This window comes from Melospiza melodia, chromosome 7 (assembly GCF_035770615.1).
Source record: "Melospiza melodia melodia isolate bMelMel2 chromosome 7, bMelMel2.pri, whole genome shotgun sequence".
Lineage (NCBI taxonomy): Eukaryota > Metazoa > Chordata > Aves > Passeriformes > Passerellidae > Melospiza > Melospiza melodia.
In genome coordinates, this window is record NC_086200.1 from 29,496,118 (window position 1) to 29,506,581 (window position 10,464).

The 10,464-nt window shown below is 58.8% G+C and overlaps 2 protein-coding genes and 2 non-coding genes across 4 annotated transcripts; 2 read left to right on the forward strand and 2 right to left on the reverse strand.

Annotated features, from left to right (window-relative positions):
* Positions 1-268: 268 nt before the first annotated feature.
* TRNAF-GAA (transfer RNA phenylalanine (anticodon GAA)) lies at positions 269-341 on the reverse strand. The gene has a single exon. It is a non-coding gene; the product is annotated as a tRNA-Phe (tRNA).
* Positions 342-553: 212 nt separating this feature from the next.
* TRNAN-GUU (transfer RNA asparagine (anticodon GUU)) lies at positions 554-627 on the forward strand. The gene has a single exon. It is a non-coding gene; the product is annotated as a tRNA-Asn (tRNA).
* A 248-nt stretch (positions 628-875) lies between these two features.
* NDUFS7 (NADH:ubiquinone oxidoreductase core subunit S7) lies at positions 876-5,444 on the forward strand. The gene is made up of 8 exons (XM_063161056.1): positions 876-927; positions 1,130-1,166; positions 1,409-1,477; positions 1,775-1,889; positions 3,169-3,348; positions 3,419-3,465; positions 4,741-4,829; positions 5,263-5,444. The coding sequence occupies exons 1-8, from the start codon at positions 912-914 to the stop codon at positions 5,358-5,360; spliced, it is 651 nt and encodes a 216-aa protein (XP_063017126.1). The 5' UTR covers positions 876-911; the 3' UTR covers positions 5,361-5,444.
* Positions 5,445-6,258: 814 nt separating this feature from the next.
* On the reverse strand, positions 6,259-9,421 carry GAMT (guanidinoacetate N-methyltransferase). The gene is made up of 6 exons (XM_063161055.1): positions 9,188-9,421; positions 8,104-8,249; positions 7,960-8,023; positions 6,937-7,004; positions 6,736-6,846; positions 6,259-6,609 (listed from the first exon to the last, which is right to left on the reverse strand). Exons 1-6 carry the CDS (start codon positions 9,369-9,371, stop codon positions 6,469-6,471), a joined length of 714 nt encoding a protein of 237 aa, XP_063017125.1. The 5' UTR covers positions 9,372-9,421; the 3' UTR covers positions 6,259-6,468.
* Positions 9,422-10,464: the final 1,043 nt, after the last annotated feature.

Sequence of the window (10,464 nt, forward strand, 5' to 3'; positions counted from 1 at the left end):
AATCCATGTTCCCTCAGCTGCCTCCTCAATGTAAGATAATCAACTCATATTTATTATTAATTCATATTTATTTAAAAATATTTATCATTAATCCAGTGTTACAGCCCACAGTCCTTTGCCTCTCCCTGTTGTGTGTGTGTTTCCCAGGATATTAAAACAATCAAGTCCAGAGTCTGGGGAGGGGATAACGAGCTCCGAAGCCTCGGGGGTGTTTTGGGGTGAAAACAGCGCATTTGCAACCCAGATCCTCGGAGGAAAAAGAAACTTCTGCCGAAACCCGGGATCGAACCAGGGACCTTTAGATCTTCAGTCTAACGCTCTCCCAACTGAGCTATTTCGGCTGCTTGGGGGCGCTCCGCCCCCCCACCCGTCACCGCCGGTGGCGCCGCGCTGGGCGGGGGGACACGAGGGGACAGAGGGGCGGGACGGGGGACACGGGGCAGGCGGGATGTGGGACATGGGCACCGGACACCGGACAGACAGGAGACGAGCGCGGGATGTGGGACAAGGGACAGCCGGGAGACGCTGCCAGGGGGAAGCTGCCCGCAGCGCGGTCTCTGTGGCGCAATCGGTTAGCGCGTTCGGCTGTTAACCGAAAGGTTGGTGGTTCGAGCCCACCCAGGGACGGCCGCTCTTTATTTTCCTGCGCGACCACGGCTCCGCAGCTCCAGGATCGGCCCTTCCTGCCGAGTCATGCGGCGGCTCCGGCACGGCCCCGCCCGCCGGGATCGTTTTGGGGTCGCTTTGGGGTCGTTTTGGGATCGTTTTACCGTGGGCCGCGGCGGAGGCGGAGGGTGCCTGCGGAACTCCTGTCCCGGCACGCGTTTCCCGCCGGAGCGCTGAGGCGGTTTCGCGCCGGGCCCTGTAGCGGGTGCACCGCGCGCAGAGGTTGCCTGAAGGGCTGCGGAGAGATGGCGGCGCTGGGCCGTGAGCGGGGCCGGGACCGGGAACGGGCATGGGGACGAGAACAGGGATGGGGACGGGCATGGGGATGGGGGACCGGGAGCGGTGTGTGCACTGAGACAAGCCCGGCTCTTCGCTGAGGGAGTGGCAGGGAGGGAATCCTGAGGGGACACCAGGCCCTGCCGTGGCCCACAGCCGGGCTGAGCTCTCCCGTTCTTCCTTGCAGGTCTGCGGCTCCCCGCGCACGGAGTGCTGGGCTGGCGGTGAGCCCGGGGCTGGGGGCACCGGGGCGGTGGGACCCCGGGGGCTGGGAGGGCCTGGCGGGGACAGCGCTGGCCCCGGGGCTGGCGGTGATGGGGCACCGGGGGGACCCCGGAGCCGCGGCTGAACGGCTCCCCGAGTTTGGGGGTCACTGGGGGGCTCCTTCCCCGCTGGGTTTGTGGAGCACCGGCTCCTGCGGGGGCTCTGTCACCCCTCACCCTGTGCGGGTCCTTTCTGTCCGCAGGCCCGGCTCTGTGAGTCCCGTGCTCGCCCAGCAGCTCCATCAGACGCCGGCGGCCGATCGCGCTGACAGGTGACAATTCCTGCCCTGGGGACAGGGAACAGCCGCTTGTGCCACCATTCCCGGGTGGGGGTCCCAGTGACGCCTCCTGTGCTAAAATCCGGGGGGTTCTGGCGGCTCTGGAGCCCCGGGGAGGGGCAGCTGTGGTTGGGGTGTGGCTGAGGGGCTCTGCCCCAGCACCAAACCCACAGATCCCACTCTGCTCCAAACAGAGGGGTGCCATTGTCATTCCTCAGGGAGTCACAGCCCCGTGGAGGGCTAAATGCTGATTCTGCAAGGAGATAACTGGAGGGTGATGGCTCCTTTCAGCTCTGTCCAGGTCCAGAAGAGCTCTGCTGTTGTCCAGAGGAAATCCTACGTCCCCAGCAGCCGTGGCGAGTACGTCATTGCCAAGCTCGATGACCTGGTCAACTGGGCACGGCGGGTGAGTCCTGTGCCACCAGGCTCCCTGGCACCCAGGGACAGAGGGTGACACCAGAGGCACCTCCTGCTCGGGATAAAAATAGGCTCAGAGCTGCCTTGGCCGAGTTCTGTGGCCAGAGGGTGACACTGGGGTCCAGTGACAGTGTGGGACATGGGCTGAGGGTGTGGGGGGGTCTGCAACTGCCCTTTGGTCACCAGGAAAAGGCACTTCTGAGTTGTCCCTGCCCTGTGGGGAAGGGTGACACAAGTGACAGTGCTCTGGGTGTGCTGTGCTGTGCTGTGCCTTAGCTGGGCTGGTCCTTATCTGGCCACCACTGTCCCCGTGGGGCTCTGAGCTGTCCCTTCTCTACTGTCCCTGAGCTGGGACACCACTGTCCCCATGGGGCTGTGAGCTGTCCCTTCTCTGCTCTCCGTGGGTGGCTCTGAACTGTCCCTCTCTGCTGTCCCCATGGGGCTCTGAACTGTCCCTTTCTGCTGTCCCTGGGTGGCTCTGAGCTGTCCCTGGGTGGCTCTGAGCTGTCCCTTTCTGCTGTCCCCATTGGGCTCTGAGCTGTCCCTTTCTGCTGTCCCTGGTGGCTCTGAGCTGTCCCTGGGTGGCTCTGAGCTGTCCCTGCTGGCTCTGAGCTGTCCCTGGTGGCTCTGAGCTGTCCCTGGGTGGCTCTGAGCTGTCCCTGGTGGCTCTGAGCTGTCCCCATTGGGCTCTGAGCTGTCCCTGGTGGCTCTGAGCTGTCCCTGGGTGGCTCTGAGCTGTCCCCATTGGGCTCTGAGCTGTCCCTGGGTGGCTCTGAGCTGTCCCCATTGGGCTCTGAGCTGTCCCTGGTGGCTCTGAGCTGTCCCCATTGGGCTCTGAGCTGTCCCCATTGGGCTCTGAGCTGTCCCTGCTGGCTCTGAGCTGTCCCCATTGGGCTCTGAGCTGTCCCCATTGGGCTCTGAGCTGTCCCTGGGTGGCTCTGAGCTGTCCCCATTGGGCTCTGAGCTGTCCCTGGTGGCTCTGAGCTGTCCCTGGGTGGCTCTGAGCTGTCCCTGCTGGCTCTGAGCTGTCCCTGGTGGCTCTGAGCTGTCCCCATTGGGCTCTGAGCTGTCCCCATTGGGCTCTGAGCTGTCCCTGGGTGGCTCTGAGCTGTCCCTGCTGGCTCTGAGGTGGCCTCAGCAGTGTCAGAGGATCAGCCCTGCAGCTCTCCCTGTACCCACTCCCCCAACGCCGTGCTCCCTGTACCCCAAACTCTCCCTCTGTGTGTGTGTCCCCCTGGCTGTCCCTGAGGCCCTGGCTGTCCCCACAGAGCTCCCTGTGGCCCATGACCTTCGGGCTGGCGTGCTGTGCAGTGGAGATGATGCACATGGCCGCCCCTCGCTACGACATGGATCGCTTCGGGGTCGTGTTCCGGGCCAGCCCCCGCCAGGCCGACGTCATGATCGTGGCAGGGACCCTCACCAACAAAATGGCCCCGGCCCTGCGCAAGGTATGGGGAGCATGGGGGGCTTGGGCATGGTGGGGAGGTGGGCATCACCCCAAACGTGCCTGTTCTGCAGGTCTATGACCAGATGCCAGAGCCTCGCTACGTGGTGTCCATGGGGAGGTGAGTGCTGGCGTGTCCTCGGTGCTGTGGGGTTTTTTTTTTTTGCTCGTTTGTGTTTCTAAGTTCTTAAAAAGCCTTGTAGAGCAGTGAAAGGCTCCTTCTGGGAGTGCTGTGTGTGAATCCTCCCTGTTTTGCAGAGAAAAGAAGAAACCTCACAACTTTATAAAAGTTGTAAAGCCCGGTATGTTTATTTACGACAAGGCATGCGTGCCTCTGAAGGCCTCGGGTCTTCTTTTATCCCCCTTCCAAATGCATATGCATACAGTTTCACAAAAAGTTCATACATATTCATTCCGTGTGACGTTTAGCACCAGTTCTTCTTTATCAAAGGAATTTCTAAGTCGGGGGCAAATCGACCTTGTGGTCTTTTCTGTTTTTCTTTCTCTGTCTCCTTGCTGTCTTGCTGCATGCGAGTTCTTCCTTCAGCTTTGGCCTCACAGACTTTTCACCTTTCTTAGACACTTCACCTAATTCAGAATGGATCTTTACTCTGTCTCATCCCAGAGATGGATTCAGGGGCTTTGCAGCTGCCAAACCTGTGTGTATCCAGAATGCCAGAGTTTGCTTTTGGGCTGTTAAAATGCTTCTGCTGTGCTGGAATCTGCTCCATGGGGGAACTCAATTGAAATCTACTCCATGGGGAAACTTGGTTGGAGTCTACTCCATGGGGGGATTCAGTTGGAATCTGCTCTGTGGGGGAACTCAATTGGAATCTGTTCCATGAGGGATTTGGTTGGAATCTGCTCCGTGAGGGGATTAATTTGGAATCTGCTCCATGAGGGGATTAATTTGGAATCTGCTCCATGAGGGGATTAATTTGGAATCTGCTCCATGAGGGGATTAATTTGGAATCTGCTCCATGGAGGAGCTGAATTGGAATCTGTTCATGGGGTCTCAGTTGGAATCTGCGCCATGAGGAACTCAGTTGCACTCCATGGTCTCAGAGGTCTTTTCCACCCTCAATAATTCATGATTCTCACAATTTTCTTTCCCCACAAGTTTTTTTTTTTTTGTCCCCACTGGCTGAGGGTGGCCGGTCCAGGCTGGAACAGGACAAACAGAAGGCAAAACAGAAGGGTTTGTAGCAGAGAGAGAGGGCTGTGGAATGTGCTTTGTGAGGGAGATGGGCACAGTTCAGTTGGGTTGGATTCATCTGAAACCCTCCCAGGCAGGGCAGTGTCAGCTGTGGAGTGGAGGCTCTGATCCTGGCAGTGCCCACCTGCCCAGGGCCACCTTCCTTGGCCTCCTGCTCACCTTCCTGTCCCTGTCCTGCAGCTGTGCCAACGGTGGGGGCTACTACCACTACTCCTACTCGGTGGTGAGGGGCTGCGACCGCATCGTGCCCGTGGACATTTACGTGCCAGGTACAAGGGGCAGCTCCACCTGGGAGCAGGGCAGGGAGAAGAGGGGGATTCTCTGCATTCTGGTGCAGCTTTGAAAGGTTTTCCTGTTGCAGTTTGAAAGGTTTTCCTGTTTCAGTTTGAAAAGTTTTCCTGTTGCAGTTTGAGAGGTTTTCCTGTTGCAGCAGCTCCAGAGATTTAGGGATGGGGAGATTGTCATGGTGGTGGCACCGTCAGTGGGGTGAGAGGGGGGTTTGGATACACTTTGATATTAAATAATTGCTATGTTTGATAAAGATCTTCTTGTAAACAACATCAATTTAGTTTCTTTGCACTCCACACAAAGCCAGAGGGGAGTCAGCTTTGGGATAAGTCCTGGGGTTGGCACCTCTGCTGGCTCCAGCTCTGTGCAGGCACCTGCCCTGTGACCTTCCCTTCTCTCCTTTCTCTCTCTCAGGTTGCCCACCCACAGCTGAGGCTCTGCTCTATGGGATCCTGCAGTTGCAGAGGAAAATCAAGAGGGAGAAGAGGATGCAGATCTGGTACAGGAAATAGCCTTTATTTATGTCCCCACTCACTGCTAACATTTACGCACAAATCCGGCTCCTCTCACGCCTTCCAATAAAACTCTACCTGGTCCAGGTGCTTTTCTGTCTTTAATAAACCCCTCTGGTCTGAGGGGCTGAAAAACTGGGCTAAAAAGCAGGAGCTGAGTTTGGTAACACTGCTGAGTTGGTCTGAACAATCTGTCAGGGAAGGTGATGTCATATCGTGACATAAAGGCTTTGCCAGAATTATTTTTTTAGTTTTGTTGGGAAGTTTTGAGACCCAACACATGTCCAGGTGATTTCTGAGCACTCCCTGAGCTCATCCCTTACTCACCACCTGCTCCTTGTTGGTAATTCCTACACAGGATTTAATAAACCCATAATATTTGTGTGCACAGGGGCCAGAAATTAATTCTGTTTCTGTAACAAGTCAAATACTGATGCTTAAAATCAGAATGTGATTAATAAATGTGAATGTAGAGCTCCTGAGCAGGGCAGGGATAAAGCAGCCTGTCCTGGATGCATCCCAGGAGCCTGGGATGAGGAATGGTCATGCCTGAGGGACAAACACACTTTGGAAAGACAAATAAATCGCTGGGGAGCAGCAGTTTGGGTATTTCATTCCTTTTAATGGACTTTATCCCTTCTGGGGAGAGAGGAAACCTCATTTATTGAGCTCTGAGGGGAGGTTGGGATCAGGATTTGCTGCCGTGGGCTTTGGCCAAAAATGTTGGGAAACTTCCCTGGGGAGTTGCTTCAGGAGAAGCTGAAATGCCTCAAAATGCCCCTGGTTTGGATTATTTGACTCTTGTGGGGAGCCACCCTGTAATTTCTCAAAATGATGCAGTTTTTAGAGGAAATGGCTGGTCCTGGAATCATTTGGCCAAAAGCTCTGAACCACACTGTGAAATTCCAGCTTTATTGAGAATTTGAAGTCTTGAGGGGACAGAGCAGGGTGAGATCTTCCACAGAGCCCACAAGATCCCTGCAGGACAGGCAGCTCCTGGGGCTGGGGCTTTCCTCTCCTTTTGTCCATCCCAAGCCTCCACCCATCTCTGAAGGATTTTAAGGAGATCAGAGCTGTTCTCCTCCTCCTCCTCCTCAGCTCCCAGCCCTCAGTGTTTGAGCACAGTGGGGGTGATCATCCTGGGGTGGGAGTAGTAGCGGCACTCGGGGGGCGGCTGCAGCTCCATCACCCTCGTGCTGATGTTCTCCCTCCTGAACCCCGCCTGCAGCAGCGGCCCCACCTGGGTTTCCTGCACGAGAGGAGGGCAGGTGGGTGTCTCACGTGAGACAGCCAAGGAAAACCCCTCCGAGCTGCCCTCTGGCGTTCCCCAGCAGCACGGATGAGTTGCACAGCCTCGGCGAGGGGAGCGACTCACCTCAAACATCTTCTCGATGTCGCTGTAGCTGGTTTTGAGCAGCTCGCCCCACGAGGTGAGGTTGCAGTAGGTGAGGACCCCTCCTGGCCGTAGCAGGCGGAAGGCGTGGCCCTGCCCCGGGAATTGGGGAATTTTTGGGAATTGGGGTCAGCTCCTCCCGCTCAGCCCCCCCCCGGCCCCAGCTCCGCCCCGAGGTGTCACCTTGATGAAGTTGAACTGATGCGTGTGCCAGGTGTCCTCTGACAGCGGGTAGGTGTCGTACAGGATCCCTGCCCGGGAACAGGGGCTGCCTGTTAGCTGGGAGAGACCTGAGGGGTTCCTGAGTCCCAGGAAAATCCCCCTCCTCCATGGCCTGGAATTGCTCTGTTCCCATTGCAATTCCCTCCCCATGGCTCTGATCCCTGGAAGGCAGCGATGTGATGGCCCCCAGGACAAGGGGGAATGGAATCCATCCCAGGACAAGGATCCATTTCCCCAGGACAAGGATCCAGCCCAGGACAAGGATCTGCTCCTCAGGACAAGGATCCAGCCCAGAACAAAGATCTACCCCAGGACAAGGATCCATTTCCCCAGGACAAGGACCCAGCCCAGGACAAGCATCTGCTTCCCCAGGACAAGGATCCATTTGCCCAGGACAAGGATCCAGCCCAGGACAAGCATCTGCTTCCCCAGGACAAGGATCTGCTCCTCAAGACAAAGATCTGCTCCCCAGGACAAGGATCCATTTCCCCAGGACAAGCATCTGCTTCCCCAGGACAAGGATCCGTTTCCCCAGGACAAGGATCTAGCCCAGGACAAAGATATGCTCCCCAGGAGAAGGATCCATTTCTCCAGGACAAGGATCCACCCCAGGACAAGGATCTGCTGCCCAGGACAAAGATCTGCTCCCCAAGACAAAGATCCACCCCAGGACAAGGATCCATTTCCCCAGGACAAGGATCTGCTCCCCAGGACAAGGATCTGCTCCCCAAGACAAAGATCCACCCCAGGACAAGGATCTGCTCCCCAGGACAAGGACCCAGCCCAGGCCAAGGACCCCAGGGACACAGCTGTGCCCCGTCCCCAGCCCCATGCAGAATCTGGGCTCCACCTGCACCCTGGCCAAACTGCTGCCCCCTTTCCATGGCTCAGGGATGTCCTGGGATGCCCTGGGCATTGCTGCACCCCCAATTTGCAGTGGGGTGCCCAGCCCATCCCCTGCCCATCCTGCTGGTGCTGTCTCACCACTGAAGTGCCCGTCCGGCAGCGTTGGCACCACGTCCTCCCAGAGCCCCTTCAGGGGCACCACCTGCGGGTGGGGGGCACAGGGGTGAGCTTGGGGGGCCACAGGCACCCCCCAAGCCTGGCACAGCCCAGCGTGCCCCTGACCTTGTGCGGCTGTGCCTTGGCCCACTGCTCCAGGCGCCGGAAAACGCCCTCGTTGCACTCGATGATCCAGTGCTCGTCGATGCCGAATTCCTGCACCTTGGAGGCGGCGATGGCCATGCCAAACCCCACCTCCAGCACGCGGCCGCCTGCAGGTGGAAGCCGGCACTCACAGCTCGGGGTTTTCTGTGCCTTAAACCCCTCCCCAAGCACTGAATTCGGAGCCATTCTTTCCCCAGATTGAGCTCTTTGGGTGCGGGTTGGGAGCACGTGGTGCTGGTGGCACTGAGAAGTTGGGAGCAGCAGGGACATGTCCCTGTCACCTGTTGTCCCCCAGTTACCGCTGTGTCCCTGTCACCTGCTGCCCTCCCACAGTGGCCCTTTGTCCCCAACAACATCCCCCCAGTTGATCCCAGTGAGAACAAACAACATCCAACCCTCCCTCTGCCAGGGAAACAGCCCCAAAAGTGGGAGATTCTGGGAGGGGAAACAGCCCCAAAACTGGAGATCCAGGGAGGAGAAACAGCCCCAAAAGTGGCAGATCCCGGGAGTGGAAACAGTCCTAAAAGTGGGAGATCCTGGGAGGGGAAACAGCCCCAAAACTGGGAGATCCAGGGAGGAGAAACAGCCCCAAAAGTGGCAGATCCCAGGAGTGGAAACAGTCCTAAAACTGGGAGATCCAGGGAGGAGAAACAGCCCCAAATGTGGCAGGGCCATGGGAGGGGAAACAGCCCCAAAACTGGGAGATTCTGGGAGAGTAAACAGCCCCAAAAGTGGCAGATCCTGGGAGAGTAAACAGCCCCAAAAGTGGCAGGGCCATGGGAGGGGAAAGAGCCCAAAAGTGGCAGATCCTGGGAGTGGAAACAGCCCCAAAAGTGGCAGATTCTGGATGGGAGGTGGCCGCATCCCCTCCACCTGTCCCCATCCCTGACACGAGGACACAAGTACCACCATAGCCTTGCTGCCCCTGGGGGGGGCACAGGCAGTGGGGGGCACATGCAGTGGGGTCCCCCAGCAGAACATTTCCCCCACCCCAGCTGCTTTAGGGGAAGCTGCACCCCCGGCACACCCCAGAGCCCCCCGTTACCCTTGGATGCAGCCACGGTGGCCAGTGAGTGCATGTAGGGCGTCTCCCAGCGCTCCATCACCGGCTTGCCCAGGATCTCCAGGTGGGCATCGGGCTCATCGTAGCCGGCCTTGGCTTCCCTCCAGGCCGCCCTGCAATCCTCACCCTCGGCAAAGATCGGCCCTGCTGCCGCTCCGGAGCTCATGGCTGCGGGAGGAAAGTCCAGCTGGACAGGGAGGGAGGGAGGGGGAGAGAGAAAGGGCCACAGGGCTCTTGGCTGGCTTTAAATAGCCCTGCTGGAAAGTGCTGAGTGTGCACAGCCGGCTGGGGCCCCTCCGGGGATCGGGGCCCTTATCGGGAATGGGAGTCGTTATCGGGAATGGGAGCCCTTATCAGGGACAGGGCACCACGGGGCTGCCAGGCCTGAGGGGTCACCGGGGTGTCCCTGCTCATGGGCAATGGGACCCCCGGGATGGGCAATGGGATCCCAGAATGGGGAATGAGACCCCTGGGGATGGGCAAGGCAACCCCCAGGATGGGCAATGGTGATCCTGAGATGGTCAATGGGACCCCCAGGGATGGGCAATGGGATCCTGTGATGGGCAGTGGGACCCCCGGGATGGGCAATGGGACTCTGGGGGTGGGTAATGGGACCCTGGAAGGCAGTGGGACCCTGGGATGGGCAATGGGCACCCTGAGAAGGGTAATGGGACCCTGGGATGGGCAATGGGGACCCTGAGGGTGGGCAATGCGACCCCAGGGACAGGCAATGAGACCCCTGGGGATGGGCAATGGGATCCTGCAATAGGCAATGGGACCCCTGGGATGGGCAATGCAACCCCCAGGATGGGCAATGAGACCCCCGGGGATGGGCAATGGGACCTGAGGATGGGTCAATGGGACCCTGAGATAGGCAATGGGATCCCAGGGATGGGCAATGGAATTCCGGGATGGGCAATGGGACCCCTGGGGAAGGTCAATGGGATCCCAGGGATGGGCAATGGGACCCTGGAATAGCCAATGGGATCCCGGGATGGGCAATGGGACCCTGGAATAGCCAATGGGATCCCGGGATGGGCAATGGGACCCTGGAATAGCCAATGGGATCCCAGGATGGGCAATGGGACCCTGGAATAGCCAATGAGATCCCGGGATGGATCAATGGGACCCCGCGCAGGCCCCGCCCCCCCGCGCGCGCGGACTGCCCTTCCCGCCGGCCCCCGCGCGCGCGCGGCCACGCCCCTCTCTGCCCCTCCCAGGGCGCGGCCCCGGAGACCCCGTAGCGAGGGGCGGGTGCG

Coding starts and splice junctions, on each gene's coding strand:
- NDUFS7 (XM_063161056.1), top strand. Junction 1,890..3,168: donor TGGTCAACTGGGCACGGCGG/GTGAGTCCTGTG, acceptor CTGTCCCCACAG/AGCTCCCTGTGGCCCATGAC. Junction 3,466..4,740: donor TACGTGGTGTCCATGGGGAG/GTGAGTGCTGGC, acceptor CCTGTCCTGCAG/CTGTGCCAACGGTGGGGGCT.
- GAMT (XM_063161055.1), bottom strand. CDS start 9,371: ATGAGCTCCGGAGCGGCAGCAGGGCCGATCTTTGCCGAGGGTGAGGAT. Junction 8,024..8,103: donor CCAAGGCACAGCCGCACAAG/GTCAGGGGCACG, acceptor CCCCACCCGCAG/GTGGTGCCCCTGAAGGGGCT. Junction 6,847..6,936: donor ATCAGTTCAACTTCATCAAG/GTGACACCTCGG, acceptor TTCCCGGGGCAG/GGCCACGCCTTCCGCCTGCT.